A 19,565-nucleotide genomic window follows, 5' to 3' on the forward strand; every position below is an offset into this window, starting at 1 on the left:
TAGTGAATACGGGGCTCTGTAATGGAGCTTAGTGGGCGTACACAAGCTGGGTACTGCAAGGTCTCCTTGGCTGGCCTGGGGCAACTTGCCAAGGGAATGGCGCACTGTAACGGCAGCACTGTCAAGCTGCTGGTGGAAACAAATGTGGTGGCTGTTGGTCACAGAAAAGCACAGCGCACGTTTCCTTCTGCTAATTCGTTAGTGACTTTACTTTGATTAGTACACTGGTGGACCATATGCAGGAAATAAAGGCAATGACAGCCTCTAGCATGTCTAGTATGATAATGGCTTATTGCAGTATCACATGGCAATTAGACAGTGTTTGTACTGCCATCACAATTAACATAATGACTACAAATCATAGCAAAAAAAGACCAATTATGATACTAATTTTCTGTTAATGTGAATTCTCCACTCAAGTCAGTGTTGTCTTCCATGAAAAGCTAGCTGCTAAGACATGAGGCACCAAATCAAGCCATCATTACACATTTATATAGCTCCTGAAACTGCTTAAGTATCAAGTTAGGGGCTGTGCATGTATTCCCCTCCACATGACTACACTTTTAATGCCTCGGTCACACCGTTAAACATAGACATAAGTCGTGAAAGAAGAGCTCCTCTAACTTTCTCCATTTCAGTACCTTTATAATCACCGGCCCTGTAGCCAAAATTCAACTCACGCAATTAGGATGATCAGCCACACAGCTCAGCTGATTTCACCTCCTGAAAGCCTGAACTACAACACTTCAGCAAGTCACCTCAAAGCCAAAGTCAAAGCCTTGTCAAAGGAAGCAGCAGGAGGAGGTTCCCCTACCTGTGTGAGCAGTGGACGACGGTACAGTCCCAATCTAAGCTGGGAAAAGCCCTGCAGAGGAGCCCCCGGGTGGGACATGGGGGATTACAGCAGGAGTTAGGGGAGTTGGTTTTGGCTACTGCTCCCTCTCCTCCTCCCTCTCCTGGAGAACTGTCTGGCTGGATCAGGACAGCTACTGCTGTTGCTGGCTGCTCAGTGGCTCGCACTAGTCTAAAGGCTGCCCCTGCTGTGTGTGCGTATGAGGGAGGTCTATCACAACAGCCTGTTTGACAGTGCATGTGGGAGGAGGGGGGTAAGTGGACACTGAAACCCAGAGTACAGAGTTTGATAGTATGACATCAGTGCATGCACCTACCTCCTTAAGGATGTCACTAAGAGATCTTTTATTCCAGTAATTGTGTCTACAAATTAATCCAGTATGTAAGACTTGTTTATGCTATAGATGGAAAAAAAATGTGCTGAAAAACATAAAGCATACAGCACCATCTGCAGAAATAAGCCCTTTCCAATGCACACATGCACAGAGATGTCCCTCCTTTATCCCGCTGGTGTCGAAAACGCTCATGTAATGGAAAGAGTTACTTCGTCCAACAACAGCCATTTAACGAGCTCTCTCCAAGCTAGGAAGCAGGGAGAAAACTCCACCCTGCTGCAGGCAGATGGAGAAAACAGAGGAGCTTTGCGGGTAAAAAATAGAAAGATGAATACACGGAGCGGCTGCTGATCTGATTTGTAGAGAATATAAAAGGGGCTCCTTATACTGGTAGAGACTAAAAGTGATAGATGAAGTAAGACAGAGATGATTTACAGTCGCTGTTCGCTGGGATGGAAGGACGGTTTAGAAATGCACACACCTAGGCCTACACACAAAACACAAGCTTTTTCCCACAGTTTGAGAGCTCTTCAGTCTGTGGTCCAGTCCATATCACTGAGCCATCTGGACACATTAGCATGCAGGACAGTCACTTTCCTATTGCACACCACAACACAGAACAATTGACAACAAGCACATTCGTCATTCTGGCTGATAATGAGCTTTTTTTTCTGTCTGCAATCTCACTTCAAGCAGATTTAATGGAAGTTACATGATTATGGATTGTCTTGTGATACTGTTTTCCCTCATTTGACTCACAGATTGTCCCACCAACTCCTTTTCTCTCTTTGTTCCCCTACATCCTTCCCCTGGCCTCTCACTCTACTCCTTTAGCGATGATGACGATGATAGTAACGACTGCGATGACGCCAGCTGTGCTACGGTCCCAGTCTCACATCAAAGGAAAGCCCAGTTTAGTCAGCCCTCTTTAACTAGCTTGTGTCTTCACTTCAGAGGCGACGTGACTGATGAGCGGTCCACAGAATCCCCATTTGTATTACAGGAAATCTAATCTGTCACTTTACCCTGGTGAGACTTTTTACGGCGAGCAGACTATTTATGTTGAGACTGCTTTTGTGTGTGGTGCTATGTCTGCTGCTGTTTTCATTCGGCTGAAATGAACAGACGCAAGCCTCTAGAAATAACATCTGACGGTGCTCCTTCGTGTGATAAGAAAGGGCATATGTACGTGTGATATCTTACACTGTGTGTGTGTGTGCGCACATTGCTGTGTTTGTACATACTCCCCAGGAGGTAAATGCTTGCTCTGTGATCCCGAGCACATTAGTCAGAGGAGAATGTCTGCAGTCCCGACCCCATAGGCCTAACTAATTACACCACAGCAGGGGAGAGCGAACTGTGTCTAACTAGCCTGGAATCACCGATCTGCTACATCCTCGTCTTTAGAGACGGGCAAAAAATGGTTAGTTTAACCATGAGATGCTTTAGAGAGCACAACGTCTGTCCCTTCATACAGTCAGAAACTTAACAAACACGTCATGATCTTAAGATGCAGGATGAGGCCATTAAACTGTTCACTCAGGCAGTCACAGATAAAAAAAAATATGCTGCAGACGTGCAACACTGCAGATCAAATCTGAGCTCTACAAAATACAAAGATGGAGGGTGCTGCCAGATATTTTGAGGTTCTGTCGGCCAGATGGTGCAACTGTGTGACCTCTTGATCTTTAAACTTTGAGCTCTGACCCCTGCGGCAATAGATCCCCCTTCACAGCGGAAATAGCATGTTTCCCCTGTAGCTTACATGGATAAACACACCATGTGCTTCTCTGCGCTCGTCTGTGAGTGTGTGTGGGCATTCCAAAGCAGTTGGGGGTCCGTGTCTACTGGCCACAAGTGTGACATTAATAAAAAGCAATGATGAAACATTTTCTGAGAACGTCCCCTCAGGCCTCGACCGCTTAAACCACTAATAGCCCGACAAGAACAAAGTGTATTTACATTAAAGAAGCTTGAGAGGATGAAGAGCTTCAGTAGCTGTTTGTGATACAATATGTAAGTATAGCCTCGTGCCATATTGGCGAAAGTTAATGGCTGAACTATTGATTTGGTAACAAAACATGCTTTCACTATATGAGAGGGCTCAAGGACAGCTATTAAAGTAATACTGTGGCCCATAGTAATGATCTACACACAAGGCCATTAAATCCTCTGAGGGGATTCATTTGACTTATGTCAGAGGAGGCTGATGAATTAAGAGTCAAAAGGGAGCTCATGAAGCGGACCTGATGAAACAAAGCAATGCAACACATGTCAGAGTTACTCATTTTGCAGTATTTCTTTCAACTGAAACACTAAAACAAAGGAACAACACATCAAAGGATGCTGAACGCTATGTATGAGTATTCTCAGTGCATTTGTGCAAAAGCACACCAGGATATAAAAGACATTTAAATACAGTTTAACTGTTGGCAGCATCCATGGCCCCAAAATGCTTAGTCAAATGTAAGTACAGGAACTCGTTCTGGCTTAATGAACACTTGGCCTGCAGCTCATTAAATATACATGAAAGATTACTGAATCAATGTGTGTGAGTGCAAACTCGCTGGGATTGGGGAAACAAAGGACAGGGTAATGGAGGGTGATTCGGTGCAGCGGGGAGGAAGATATTGATTGATACTCTTCACTTTCAAACCGGCCAACACTGCCCTTATGCCATGGCCATAGGAAGTATTGCTTGAGTTCCACAAAGACGCTTTAAAGTTGAACACAAAGTCAATTTATGAAAAATGATCTCTCATATCTAAGTGTATCGAGGCCTGAAAATAACTGCAACTTTAGCTTTCACCTGCCACCAGTAACCTGAGCCAGTGTTGGCCAGAAATATGGATTATATTTATCACAAATACCACTGAAAACAAACAAAAAGAAAAGATATAACCAACACAGACAGTTTGTGCTATATATCAGCCAGACAGCTCATCCATGCAGAGCATTACATTTCACTCTGGGCGCAGTTGTGTCTCGGGAAAAGTCATTAGCGGTCGTTAGCAGCAGGGTTGCATAAGGGAAATCTTGAGGGCCAAATGAGGAGAGCGTCTGATGAAAGGGTCGATTGCAGCTCGTTCTAGAGGTGAGGAGAAACGCTGATGGGCTAACTCACCCTAGCTACGGTCTGGAGGGACTGCAAAAACACTTCATTCGGCCGGAAGCCTCAATAATTTATGCAGATCCTCCTCAAAGCAACTCTCATCAGCTCTTGTTCTAATCAAAATCTTGCTAATTGCTTCAGACACAGGCTGGCCCTGCTCCTGGTATCAGAGCTGTATTCATGCCCTTCTTCACGGAGGGTTAATGTGTCGAGAATCTTTTGAGGACCTTAAGACCACAGAAACTTTCCGGTGTCCCAGATGACTTTTACTCATCACTTTTCAAAATGCAAGACAGACTCGGAGATGGACGCAAGAAGAGCTTGAGGGCACAAAAACATTGTCCCAGTCTTAGAGGTATTATTCAGGGTTTTGTTCCCACTGTGCAAGAACATGATGCAGGACTGGGAGTACTTTTCATGTCCCTTCTTTACACTGCACTTTTACTCTTTATTCATTTATTTTTTTAAGCCATTAATAAACTTTTTACTTTGATAGATTAGAAATTTACCCCTTTCTTACAACTAGTCTGCTCTAAATGCCGTGATTGAGCGTCGAGGAGGGAAGCAAGAGGAGCGGCTCTACTACAGAGGCCACCTTGCCAGCTTCGTGGAGGAAAAATAAGCACCGCCTGTCTAGTGACGGAGATGATGACAGATGTTGTGCTGCCTGGGAAACATTCAGTTTTTAAAAGCTCCTCAGCTAACCTCCACAAGCACACGGAGGTTGCACATACCGCAGGTGTAGTAAGCTAGCTAACATTAACCATGTTCAGTGTTCATGTGTTACATTGATTAAAGATGAGTTGGACAGCGAAACACTCACAGAAGTTCTTGTTATCTCTTCACGACCTAACTCCATCCATGCAGTGCAATCACCACTCATCGGCCCGTTTACTTGGTGGCTTCGGTGTTGGTTGGAAGGAACTCATGAATAAACCTGAAGTACCACTGCCACGGGCTGAATCTGGGTTTTGACTCTGTGCCACCATCTGCAACCCTAAACCAACTGATGAAAGTTCACAATTGAGACAAATGGACTTGACCAGAACGTCTTCTTGATGTTACTGGCAGTATAGCGGCTAGTATAACGCTACCTCTTCTTGTGAAGTGAAGAACACAGTGTTATGACAAAGACCAGGAAGGGCCAGCGCATGAATAGAAGTCTCTTTAGAAAGAAAGATAATAACAAGGAAGGAGAGGCCAGCGTTCCCAATGGAGCCAAAATGAAAGCGTTTGAGTTCATGCTGAAAACTTAGTCCCCTTCTCCTTGTAAAGTTCATCTCCCGTGTCCATCCACCCTTTGGCTCAGGAGGGGTCTATTTAGTAAGCTAAGTGACCCATGCAGAAGGATACCCCGGGCCAATAACACACCCCTAACAAGACGGTGGTGCCTAATAAAGAAAGTGCAACGTTCGCTCTTTGTCTCTCTACTTGTATTCCTGCTTTTACTTGATTCCCAGTGTCTGTGAAGCACAAACACTTAACAGGAAAAGGATCGTGGGGACCAGTTGTTTGACAAGTGCCTTTGCGAAGCAGTCAAATAAAGCACAACAAGGATTTCCACCACCTGTGAGAAAGGTGTGTATGAATGTCTGCCACTGTTTCCAGCTGAGAGTCACCTGCTGTTTACCTGGTGTAACTGCAAAACCGCAGTTAAGCCAGCAAACTTCGACTTACAAACTGAATCACGTCAAATTTCACAAACTTCAAAACATCCTGACTAAATATCATATAATCCATGAGAAACAGTTTACTGTTGACCAAGATAAAGTGATTTCAAAAAGGACCTGCACAGAGTGTAAAGACATCAATGGATAAAAGACGGATTTAAAGCAGATCTGGTGAGAAAGGCTTGTGGAAAGTGATCATGATTAATTATATCCTGGCTCTGCTGTGGCATTTTTAGCCAGATCAGCTGTGTAAAGATGGCTGGAGAAAGAGAGAGAGAGCGAGTGTCTGGCCAACAGCTGGAGAAAAGCTGTATCTGTGACGAGGTAACAGACCAGTCATTCATCCTCACACATTATGGATGGCAGATAACTAGCACTCTGTCCTGGAGGATTAACTATGTCTGCAAAGAGTTTTACAAAACGCAAGCTAAAGCACAAAAATACATAAAATTCATCTTTCAGGGATTTGTATACACAGCCCTGAAGTTGGAAAACTGTTTTACCAAATGTTCCTGAGCCCGTGTATTAATCTCCTTTATCCAATCATGTGTTCACAAACTCGCTCCATCCTCGCTCGTGAACGACTGAACCTTTCCAGGACGCCCCTTTCGTACCCAATCATGATCCTCTCACCTGCTAACAATGAGCCTGTTTACCTGTGGAACGATCCAAACAGGTGTTTTTTGGAGCGTTCCACATCTTCCCCAGTCTTTGAAACATGTTGCTGCATCAGATTCAGGACAAGAAGATATTTACAAAAATCAATTAAGCTGATGAGCTCAAACATTAAATCTATTGTCTTTGTGTTGTTTTCAGTCGAGCATGTGTCAAAAAAGATCAGCAGACTGTCACACTGTCGTGTCCAAACTTTTTTGACTCAGGGTTGCACTGAAAGTTAGCAGCCGTTAGCTCTAAAGCTAAATAACCTCTGTGTGAGAAGTGTAGCACACAAACACTTACCCCACAGTCGGTGTCTGCGGCCTGGCAGAAACCCCTGTCCCTGTGCCCCCGCAGACAGGGACCAAACGGGGACACTCCACAACACAAGGCACTTGTTCTCTCTTTGTGTCCGATGCTTTATTTTTCTGTCTTGGCTGTTATGCAATGGGAAATGAGCAAAGTTTGGAGTCAAAGCAGCCTAATCCTCCCCAAAGCCTCAGACCAGACTGAGGGATTGATATGGGAGCCTGTTGCCAACACAAAGGACCAGACGTTTCACCTCTGCATCTTCTTGGAGCAGCGCCACAGCCTGACAATGTCCATGTTTCGATGAGGTCACGTTCTCACGGAGCATGTTGGCTTGTAGCATCAAGGGGAAGCTTGTCAGAGTCAGCTGAGAAGCGTCGGATGCCAGAATATTCAGGACGGCAGATATCAGGAGAGGTGGACTGCTGCTGTCCAGATCCGGATGTTCACATTCAAATCAACTGACAGACATGTACTAATTAATCTCATTTAATCATGAAACAGCTCATCTGGAGCAGTATGGCACATGCAGAATATAAACCCAAGAACTCCCAGAGCCAGACCTTCAGCTGAGGGATGGGAGCTCACGCTTTCTTATCTTTTCCTGCTGTAGGACACATGAGCGAGATCAAGTCTGCTGCTCGACGACTGACCCTGACCTCCTTGTGGTGGCAGTCAATCAAGAAGATTTTCCCTACCAGATAAATGCAAGTATTATTATTCCAATTTGAGCGCCATTAAATTGTGCAGCGATAAGTGAAGGCACAAGGGCCATGGCAACATTTGAGCTGGAGAACTTGAATGTTCAGATAATTATTTTAAGACGAGAGGTGCTGAAGAACCAGGTGAAGCAGAGTTTAGGACCTTAATGAACAGGAATCATTCAGTATTGGCTGCTGTAATGGCAAATTTAGTGGAATCTCGTCTTTACTGCTCTCCTGCTCCTGGACCTACGGACCATTTGAACCTCAGTCATCCGTTGGGGCGAAACAGTCTCAGCAGTGATATCATTCTATTGCATCAACTTCTATCTCCACCAAGATTATGTAAGCCCCCGGCCCCACCCCTCCATAGCTCTGCAGGCAACACGAACACAGAGTTAAATTTGACTCGACTCATTTGAGCCTCAGTCTCTTACTTCAAGAATGTAGCAACAAATCGTCTGTGCCACACAGGGCAGGCACGGCCAACTCTCCATTCTGTCTGATAAGTTAAGGCTGTGGGGACGGGAACGCAGACATGTCCCTGAGACTAATGTGTACGGGATCAAAGAAGAAGTATTAACCTCCCGGAGAGCACGTGCAGCACACACGCTTCTACACTGCTACACCAAAGTTCACCACGCGTGAACCAGGAAGTCAGTCTGCAAACTGATGGATGTTTGGGTAACACTTCTTGCATCCATTTTTCCTCCCCAGTTTGGCTAACCTGGAGGTTTATTTAACACCTGTGCCCCATTCAGACTTGTCACCACATAGACAGGAATGATGGCCAAAAGAAAATTCGAAACTGACCTTTAAGCCATTAAAAACTGCCATATGTGCCTTCAATCCACATATTCAATGTCTCCACGTCCCACCAGCATTTGTAAAAGATTAAACTTCAAAAGGCCAAATTTCCATGTCAGAGTGGTTGAAACAGTAAAAAAAGATTAACACATGAAACACAATGTGGCCAAGTGTTTGGATAATAGACAACCTGATGTCAATAAGTACTTAAGTGCATTTTCAACAAAAAGTGAAAAATCAAGTTTCTGGTTGCGCCGCAAATCTCAGTACTGAGCATGCTACTCACATGTTGTCAAAGACGCCAGCTGCTGAATTTGTGACAACTTTTCTCTCCAGTGGTGTAAAGAGCAGAGGACAAACTGGACACCGGCTGACGACCGAGCTCTTCAACTGCTATCAAAGCTCGGAAAAAGGGCAGTTGAAGAAACGCCGGACACAAAGTCTCTGTGTAACTGTGAGGAAGTGTCTGCGCTGAGCAGCGGCAGCATGCACAAACCCACACTGACATTCCCTGTCACTCCTCCTCCTGCGAATGTGTGCACAAAAGAGCTTCACAGCCGAGCGGAGGAGTCTGCCTTTAACTCCTCCGACTCCTCAGAGGAGAGAGAGTCGTATTCAGAGCCAGTTTTAGAATCGGCACGCCAAAGTTTTGACCGAATGACCGAACTCTGTTCAGAACCAGAGGGGAATGACGTTTAAAAACGCCAAAGCAGTGACTGGAGTTTGGTGAAGTGCTACTTTTGTTATTGTTTTTCCACAACCAAATCCACATCTTAATAAAGAGCTTCTATTGCTAATATAGCTGTGTGTAAATAATACCAATATATTGATAGAATCTATCAAAATCAAGCTATACTTAATGTTTTTTTGATGGTACCAAACAAGTCAAAACTATTCCTGAAAAATCATCATCGCTGTAAAATTTGCTGCGCTGATGAAATGTGGGAAAAATGTCTCTTTTCTCTTCATCTCTCTCTTGTGAAATCTGTCCCTCTTTGCTCTCTCTTGTTTTTTCTATATATATATTCCAGCTTGTTTTCTCTCATCTCTCGTCCCAGTATGGCAGAAATGCAGCGGGGTTGGCCAGCTGAGTCGATCACTGGGACTGAATAGTAAACAAAAACAAGAGCGTCTGTCATTCCACAAACGACTCTCAATATCCACTGACGGCAGCGTGGCCCACCCTCCTCTGTCACATCGCTGCAGAGCTTCAGCTCTCGCAGTTCTCTGCGGTTGGTTTAACGGCCGCTGGCATCAGCATCATCGCAGCTTGGCATGCAGCAGCTTTGGTGCGTGCTTCAGGTGACTGACAGGATCAGTCTGTAGCAAAGGGTTATGCTTTTGAGTGATGCACAAAGCGCTCTACCTGACCTGATGCTACGCACCGTTAGCTTTACCATGAATCTTGTATTTAGAGGTCTATGTGTTAAGCCTGACATGTTGATGACCAGTGTCCTCGTCGGTCATGTCCCCAGTTGGACTGCTAAATTAAAAAACCACAGTGTCCTCATTCATTTCACTGACACCACTACACTGGCGCCGGTGAACATGGGTCAGCTTCTGCCGCAACGCCATCCAGCATCATCTGGCACGGCACAAGTCCACATTCCTGGTATGTTTACCTCCACCAACGACGTCACATCTTCAGTCCGGTTTGTTTGTCTGTCTGTCGGCAGGACGAGTGGGAGTGTATCCCAATCAAAGGACATTATTTTCCACTTTCATTAACATTGTGAGATTGTGGAATAAATGCCATTCATCTTAAAGTCCAGTAGTTGGTCAGGGGTGACAAAGCATAGCCAACTGTAGAAATGTCATGACTTCCAGTAGCAGTAATCCTCTGGGGCAGCCAACGTGCAAAGCTTCATATAGAAAGCAGTCATTACGGAGGACTTGGAGACAGTGGTTTCATGGGAGAAACTGTAACATCGGATTAGCCAACTATCACATTCTGTTGTATTTCGGTTTGATTCGGCATTCCAGCTTCTCTGGCTTTTGTCTCAAACTAAGGTGTGGCTACGGAAAACATAAATACACACATATCCTGCGGCCCGCATCCGAATGTGAACCGTCTGCAATAAACTCCTCCAGAGATATTAAGGAAAAATGCTGGAACTTCACGTTTGTGCTTGTAGGTAAAAGCGGTAAAAGGACAGCTGAGGATTGTTGCTGCTGAGTCGATGTTAGTATTGTAAACCAGGTGTGACCTGCAGGTGGTTTCTGGTAGATGAGCTGTGTCAGCGTGGCGTTTTGGATGTTGCTTCTTGTTGTGTTTATGTAAGGTGCAGGCACGGCAAAAACCCCTGTGCTGAAACTCACCCGCAGCTGCTGTTGCTGTTTTTACAGAATAAACACAATGAAAGTCAGCATCAATCTTTGGAAACCGACAACCACACAGACAGCACAGACCCAGCGTTGATCCCAGCAAAACATTGGCCCTATAATTTAATGCTTTATGCAATGCCTTGATAAGCAAAGAGGGCATAAAGCCTGAAAGAAGTTTTCCTCAGAAAAGCAGCTGTGATCCTGACAAACTGCACGTCCAACAATAACAATACTTTCTGTTTCTACCTCACACTTGTGCGGATATACGGCCTCTTGTTTTCCCTCTCGGCTCTAAAAGCCACTCCGTCGGAGGAGATAATTGCCTTTTCAGCGCTAACGAGTGTGAAGCCAAACGACGGTGGAAACACTCCAGTTTCCAGGAAACCCTCTCCCTCTCGTGTCTGTGAGAGGGAACCATTTTCAGCCGTTTCTTTAAATGCTACTTGCGAGCTAAGTCCGTTTAAAATGCAGCGCGTATCACTAAATAAAGTCACAGGATAAAAGGCTGCTTACGGGACACGACTGAAGTCTTATCGAGGACTCTGAGTCTAAAGTAGCTAAATAAGAGCCTGTGAGTGTGAGTGTGTGTGTGTGTGTGTGTGTGTGTGTGTGTGTGTGTGTGCACTTGCTTACGTTTATCATGCTCCTGTCTGAAGCTGCAATTATGTTTAAGTGTTTGTGTGTGTGTGTGTGCGTGCGTGCGTGTGCGTGTGTGATGCCATTAAAGTCAAATTCAGCCTTGACCACAGGATCACCATCAGGTGACAGAAGGCAAGATGAGGCGGACGACTTGGCCTGGACTGAACTTGAAGGGACGCACACACGCACACGCACACAAACACACACACACAAGCTCACCTCCACTGATACAGAATGAGAGGAGACTTACACCTATTCTATTTTAGCAAGGCCTATTTCAAGCCGCCGCTGAGTGAGGGGTACACACTTTATGGCCAATGATAGAAGGTAGCTCAGTAACCTCTGACCTTTGACTGTCTGGACCAATAAAATCACACGGAGGGGAATCGGGGACATTAAATCCGTCTTCTAAAAGTCACTTTTTGTGAATTGTCCTTTAACTTGTAGAAGCTGGTCCCTTTTAAAATCGTGGAAAAGCTCTACACTGCAATAATTTCACAAATCTTGAAAAAGATCACTGAGCTCCTGAACTGTCTGTGCTGCATTTATTTGAGATTGAGGAATTTCTAAATTAAGACTTTACAAAAATGATGCATTGTTATTGATTTAAGCAGCCAGCGTTGTAATAAGTTATTTAGCTTAGCTTAGAATTAGCTTAATTCCAACAAATCAACATAGTTTTAACGTTAACAGTCATTCTTCATAACGAGTACTTTTACTTTTGACACTTGAGTACATTTAAAGATAATACTTCTGTACTTCTACATACATCTGAATATTTCTTGCTTTCAAAGCTGCCACCACACTCAGGCCTCAGCAGAACCTGCACGAGCTGATATAACTGCAAAATCAATGACTGATCATGCAGAAAATGTCTGTAATCACTGAATGTGTAAATAACGACGTACACTTCAACATGGGGTGTTAACTGCATTTCCCGGATCACGATACTTCCCCTTTATTGGTTATGTAATGCCACCAAAACATAACAAATTCCTCTTAACGTTAAAAAAGATGTAAGTTCTTTTATGTGCAGCAGACAGGAGGAAAGTTATTCCAGTGACTGAAAACAAGCTGATCATCCCGACACCAACAGGCTCGCTGCTATCGCTAAGGGCGTAGCATTGCTTCCTTTCTTTTTTGGGTGGCAGAGAAAGCAGCTCTCTGGTCACAGAGTGACCACCGCTCCCTCAGCAGGAAGGCTCTGTCCATGCCTGTGGCTCAACCCAGGAATGTTTCGCACTGCGCTCAGGTCCCTCAGGGCCTTTGGCTTCTCCGCGGTCGTAATTTCACCACAAATGAATTCAGCGGCATCGATGCCTCTGCTCCCTTTCAAAACATGATTTACCATTCACATCCAGGGCAGTGTGGAAGCCTCACAATGCTGATTTGGGTTGATTTTTGACACCTGAATGGGCCAAAACACTTTGTAAATGAGCAGATTTCTCCTACGATGATGACTGTAGTTAAGAAACAGCTTCATGATGCATTAAAATAGCTAAATAAAACTGTCTGATCAGAAAAACAAGCATTTATACCTGCATATATATCACTGCTAGCCTGTGTCCTGTCTCAGAAAACATCCCAGCGCTGGTTTGAACTTAAACCTGACATCAGTTTGACCCCGTCAGAGGGTGGGAGTTTAACGCGATGAAAGTGTGAAAGTCTTTAAAGCCATAAGGAAGCGGCTGAATCTGTCCTCTGTGTCACGCAGAAGGACAAAAACAGGCTTGTTCCAGAGATCAGCCTCTTTCCAGGCTCTGTGTGTGTGTGTGTGTGTGTGTGTGTGTGTGTGTGTGCGTGTGTGTGTGTGTGTGTGTGTGTGTGTGTGTGTGTGTGTGTGTGTGTGTGTGTGTGTGTGTGTGTGTGTGTGTGTGAAAGAACAGACAGAAACTAAAAGAAGAGTCCCAGTTTCCTCTCAGCTGCATTCAAATGCATTTCCACAGTCACACACACAGTTTACACAACATTCACGCAAAGTGACCTTTCACCCTGAAATGAAATGAATGAAAACTGAGGTGTGGAAGTCACATAATTTACTTACTTTCTGTGTTTTTCTATATATTTGTACCTTGAGATGAAACTTATGTCTCATAAATTTAAATAAATCTCTATAAATAAAGTGTACGAATACAAGTTGTGGGAAAATTGTTGCATATCCTGAAGTGGCCATTAGCGCTAAAGAGTGTAATTAACAACCTCGTTAACTTTACGACACACGCGGGGGGGCAGAGAGAGTTCTGCCTGCTTTGTGTGTGTTTGTGTCTCCACGTTCATTTGTGTTTATTTTGAATTGTGCCGTACGTTCAATCAATCAAAGGCGAATCGTCACCAAGCATCTAAAAACTGCTTGTAGCGTATAGATGTTTGGACTCAGCTCTGGTGTGTGCACCGAGCTGACGTCTGCAGGACAGAATCTGTGCAGTTACAGTCTACGACCCCCCCTCGGCTCACCGTCTGCGGCGTCCTCGCAGCCCTGATTGAAGTTTTCGTAGGAGTCCCAGCGGATCAGAGAGTCTTGCGTGTTGTAGTCGACCGAGACGCTCGGCCCGTTTTCCAGGTGATCCACACCTTGACCAGAAGTACGAAGAGACAGAGCAGAAAACGTGAATGTCTTTAAAGTGAAAAGAAACAGTTCACGGTTTTGGCTTTCTCTCCCTGAAACGTCCCGTCTGCGACTCTACTGTTTACTGTCATTCAAGAAACACACACCGCGGTAAATGTGGAAAATGCTCCAGTGCACCTTGATTCTTACCATGTATTTTCTCTGGTCCAAAGGAGAAGATAAACTCCACTTTTCCATATTCTGGGAATCTGTCATCTGCACAAAGGAGATAAAAAGTGGAACCTGAGTCTTTGGTTTGCAGCAAAATGATGAAATGATTAATTGCTCATCATCTGAGTTAGTACAACATTAACAACCTGAAGAGGTTCAGATTTTACTCTTTAGCCACTCAATGCTAAAGAAGTTCTGATTGTTTGCTCACAGACGAGAATGACAGACAGATTTTGAGGACTTCCTGTGTCCTACCTTTGAAGGTCTCGTCGAGCTCGTCCTTCCCGAAGACGATCCCCAGGTCGTGAACGGCGCAGGTGTGAAACTGCACCCGGAAAATCACATCTCGGCACGGGCTGCGGTAGCGCTTGTGGTAGCACTTGAGCTGGAGGAGAAATTCAGCAGCATTTAGCAGCATTTCACTGGGCAGCGCCAGCAGAACTCTACGGTCACTTCATGCGTTTGGATCGCGCGGAATATAACCAATTCAGGATGTGGCGTATTTATACATGTTGGGTCTGATAAGAAAAAAAGGATATCAGCAAAAATAAACAGCAAAATCAATTCAGTTGTATGGCCGAACTGAACACGGCTTCAGTGCTGAAACACAGCGTGATTCAGAGCTCCGTCTCTCTCTGCACTGGCTCTGAGCTTGAAAAAGCATTTAAGACTTCTTTTCTATAAATACGGTGCATATCCCTCGTAACGTATGGCCTGGCCACAAAGATTTTTATCCAGACGGTTTCTCCCAACGCAAACAGCTTTAAGAGCAACACTAAAACCCCACACAGGAAAGTCTCCTCTCCCCCTCCTGCTGGGAAGCCTGGACCTGTTAGTTTTTTACAAGGACCTCACATTTACAGGTACTGGAGGAGGAATATTTACCCTAAACCCGAACAACTCGCAGCTCACACACTGCAGCTGCAGAGACTTCAAAAAACTGAAAAGCATCCTGCTGTTACGACAACAGCAAGCGTTTTAATGTAGTTATAGAGAATTCACCGTAATACAAGAAAAACGACAAGTGCAGGAATTCAGCTGAAAGCAGCTGAAAAGCAGATTTAAATCTGATTTTTGCGGACGGTGGGAGACTTGCTTTCTTTAACCTGTTTTCTACTTGTGTGGCCGAAAAAGGCCGAAGCATACGAGGTTCCCAAATCCACACAAGCGCATAAAGAGCCGAGGATGAGAGGAAGGCGAAGCAGAATATCCTGTGGCTTAGTGCAGCTTTCTGGGACATGGCAAACCTCCTACTGAGGGGTCTGCCTCAGCAAAACAAAGCTGGCGAGCCAGAATAGAAAATAGAAGGAGGAAGACATTAAATTTAGGCTCACATGTTGCCTTTAGAGAACAGGCACATTGGTAGATTGGTGCCACTATCGTACCTGTACACTAAGTATGATGCTACGGCCTGTCAGTTAGCTTAGCTTAGCATGAGGACTGGAAACAGCTCATGAGAACTCTGTCCAGAGGTGAAAAATTCAGCAACTTCAAATCTCACTGATTAACATTTGTTTATTTGTGCAGAAAGTCACTGCACCCGGCCGAGATATACCTGATATAATATGTTCATTAAAGAGCTTTTAACTTCAGTCAGAGGTCGGTCAGCGTTTACGGTGGGCTTAGTGAGCCGTCTTCTGGCTGCAGCTTTATATTTACAGTCCACAGAGCGGCATCAACCTAACTCTCAGCGTGAACGTGAATAAGCACTAAAATGTTGAGCTAATCCTCTAAAGTTTCTCACTTTTTGAGAACTTGGAATTAAAATGGCTAAACCCGGCCAATGAGGGAAGAAAGCAGCCAAAATTTAAAGAATTGAGATCATGTTCAGAAAGATTTTCTTCTGTGATTAACTTTGTTTCATCTAAGCATTCAGTAATTAGTCATTTTTAGTCATATTTTCCACAACTCAACCGCACAAACACGTGCCAGTACAGTCTTAAATGCAGGTGCACACTCCATGCTGACTAATGTCTCCATTTGGCCATAAAGCCGCAGCTCACATCCTCTGTATTATCTGAATAATAAGGAGCATCAGCAGCACGGCTCGGTCAGATGATGCATCCAGCAGAATCCATTAGTCCGTCTTAAATAAAGCATGAGATATGAGCTCAGCTCTGAGGGGCCAGAGCAGGACGGCCTCCAGCATACATTAAGCGCTGCTTTGAAATTCTCCACGCTGACATCATGAGGCCTGAGGAAACCTCCTGGATGACATTATGACCTGCATGACAGCAGCAGCGCAAACTCTGCTGATGTGCGCAGTTCAAAACCAGCCACAGGTGCTGCTTCATCGAGGGCCTTTATTCAGATGGAACTAGACTGATTTTATTTAAGAAATCATGTGAAAATATCTCCCACAAAGACTTAAAAATATCCATCTGAGAACCAACTTTGAAATGATCACGTCCTGTTGAAACAGTCACCTGTGTGCTGCCATTTCGACGTCATAGTTTCCAGCAACACATTGTGTGCTAATGAGGGTCTATAAAGGTATAGCGCCCAGTCCAACTGTCTTCAACAGGTTTTTATGGCCCTATTTCTCCTGCAATTGGACACTATAAACTGCTACAGCACATGCATTCATACATACACCCAACGTCAGACTGGAAAAACCAACAGGATTCCCTCGTTCCTAATAAACAATAAAAACGTGTGCATCCTCTGTGCCTTTCTGCAGCTGTTTCCATTGGCTTTCTGTGAGAAACATCTTTAAACATCCATTTATTTTTCTCTCTTTCTGGCAGAAGTAAGTAAGACAATAAACGTCTCATTTGCTGTCTTTTCCATCATTCTTACCAGGATGTCCCCTTTGAGAAGCAGACCAGGTTCAATGGTGATGCAGATGCTGGTCTGGCTGTCACCCTGAACATTACTGCGGAAGAAAAAAGCCAAAACGTGTCAGACGCCTTCATCGTTGCTGCCGTGATAACAATCATAATCCAGCCTCTCCCCATTGCATCAGTGCTCTGTTTGATGTTGCTTGCCTGCGTATATCCACGCACACATGATCGTCTGCTGACAATCCCTCATTTGCTTTAACAGTGGCCATCACAGAGCGTAACAGCAGGGCAGCGCTGGGCTCATTTTGGGTATTAGTGTCTACATGATTGTCTTACAGGGAGAGTGGGATCAAAGGGTGGAGAGTGCTAATAGGGATCATGTGAGAGGAAGTGGGGGAATATGAGTTGGGGTATTAAGGGGTTGGGAGTCTGGGAGTGTATGTGCGCAGACTGTTTCACACTTTGTTATTGTGCATGCTGTAAACGTGTTTATGGTACCGACACTATTGTAAGAATGGACACAGTAGGAACAGTTCAACAGCAGCAGGCTTCGCTACTTGCAGCAGGACATTCATGACACTTCATAACAGCTCTACAATTACAGCGAGGGGAAAGAGGCGACGACACTTTTGCATCTTTTGGCCGAATGTTTTAGTTACGTTGCAAAGCAGCTGGTTTCACAAGATCAGGCAAGCTGTGAATCCATCTCATCAGGCTTCAAGTTGCATCTGGGGACCAATCAGCGTCCAGTGAGGAACTGCTGGCGGCCTTTTTGTTCAAATATGGCGCCTCTCAAAGAGGTTAGCTAGATGCTGCTATAGCATCAGTCCTATCAGAGCTGGAGAGAGTTTCCATGAACGACTTCGCAGATGGGTCCGTGCAGCGAACCACCTGGCACGTCAGGTTATTGTTTTAGCTCTCTGGCCCACAAACTCTCGTTAACGTCATCACTAGCTGCAGCAGGCGGCTGCGTTCAGAAAAGTTAGTGACGGGCTGCTGAACACTGCAGAGCATTTAGCAGAATGGTGGAGACCAAAACAGAGCTAAAAGAGAGTGGATTTAACTTGTCGGGCGGACAGAAAACAGACTCCAAACGAATGCTAATGTTTCTCTGTGTTTGCTGGATGTTCATGTTAGCAACAAAATTTGAATCTACTAACTAGTTTATTTATTGCTGCATTGGAAGCTGCTTGATCTGACCTTTGCACGATTGTTTTTCAGACAGAAATAAGCTGATTTTCTGTCCGCTCAGATATAATCATCTGTGTCTGTGTCACATTTAGACTGTAATGCTCTCATGTGGTGTAAATTTAGCCCGTGTGCCTGCCTCATCCATCTGAGGGCAGTGCAGCTCTCCCCTCCTGTCCCCTCCTCGAACCCCCCCCTTCCCAAAACAACAACAGAAAAGCATACAATCCATTATTTCCTGTCTGGCCCTGGGAACCAGCAGGGTCCTCTGGCAGGAAAGCCCTGCAGGCGTCCACACAGATGCCTGTCTGCCTGTTTCATTGGCTCTCCAGTCACAAATAATACTAGAAGTGATTGCAGGATCTAAAGTAGGGAAACAAGAGCCTGCAGCTGGGGAGGCTAGCTAAATACAATAATGTGAAGCAAGCACAGGGTGCAAACTGGCAAGAGGGATGATGTATGTGTATATTAGGGGGCAAGGGAGTTATGGGAGAGGCTATAAAGGAAAATCAGGGGTTTTATTATTGAGCCATTACGAGTTTGCTATCCCTGGAATCTTGTAAACGCATCTGAGTGTGAGTGTGTTTTAAGACTTACTAGATCCCAGATGTGTACACGGGCTGCATGGCCTGGTAGATTTTGAGAAAAGGACGACAACCTGGAACGCAGTTTTCAAAGAGTTAGGAGATAAAGAAGTTAAACTGTGAAAATGCTCGTGAATGAGTGCAAATCCGAGCAGGACACTCACCGCCTTTCGACTCGAAGTTGGGGATGCCGTGCATGATGACATGGTGAAGGAACAGGGGTTTGTTGTTGATCTTGATGTGGCCGGAGAGCAAGCCGCTGAAGTACTCCACATACCTGAGCAAGGCAGAGGTAGAGAAAGTGCTGTCACGGTTCCTGATGTTTTACAAGGACAGGAAAAAGTCCTGATCCCGTGTTCATCACAACAGAGAGACGGCCTTTGACCTCCAGCGACAACAATGGATGTTTTCAACTTGCTGAATGAGCCAACCTTACGCCTTGTTTTTATCATAAACTCAATCAACTAGATCATTTAAAGCTGCACAAACAAATAACTTTCTATATTAACTACCAATCAAATGGCTGTGTGTTGTGTAGATGAGGTTGCACCCAGCTCTGCACTCGTCATCAGCTCTTCAGGGACATGGAGCCTAATATCCCAAACAGGATTAAGATGCTCCATATAAACACCTCACTTGCAAAAAGCAGACCCTGCAGATGTGTAGTTTAAACCTTAAACCAAAAGAAAAATGATGGCATGTAAACGATTTAACCTGATGACTTTCTGTCTGCCTTCTTTCCCTCAGTGTCGGGACATATTATAAGTTTCTCCACTTCCAAAAAACTTTGGTGCCTCCAAAGCTGAACTTGGACGCTAGCAGCAGCT

General features: G+C 44.8%; 1 protein-coding gene across 1 annotated transcript in view; it reads right to left on the reverse strand.

Annotated features, from left to right (window-relative positions):
* The window catches only part of tns1b (tensin 1b), a 127,257-nt gene that overhangs the window by 23,781 nt on the left and 83,911 nt on the right, over window positions 1–19,565 (reverse strand). Inside the window, exons 12-17 of the mRNA XM_070975390.1 lie at window positions 18,903–19,015; window positions 18,752–18,812; window positions 16,983–17,058; window positions 14,439–14,568; window positions 14,163–14,228; window positions 13,862–13,978 (exon numbers count right to left, since the gene is read on the reverse strand). Coding sequence (XP_070831491.1) covers window positions 13,862–13,978; window positions 14,163–14,228; window positions 14,439–14,568; window positions 16,983–17,058; window positions 18,752–18,812; window positions 18,903–19,015 — 563 coding nt within the window. The remainder of the gene's footprint in view (window positions 1–13,861; window positions 13,979–14,162; window positions 14,229–14,438; window positions 14,569–16,982; window positions 17,059–18,751; window positions 18,813–18,902; window positions 19,016–19,565) is intronic.

Source organism: Chaetodon trifascialis, chromosome 12, assembly GCF_039877785.1.
Source record: "Chaetodon trifascialis isolate fChaTrf1 chromosome 12, fChaTrf1.hap1, whole genome shotgun sequence".
NCBI classification, from domain to species: Eukaryota; Metazoa; Chordata; class Actinopteri; order Chaetodontiformes; family Chaetodontidae; genus Chaetodon; species Chaetodon trifascialis.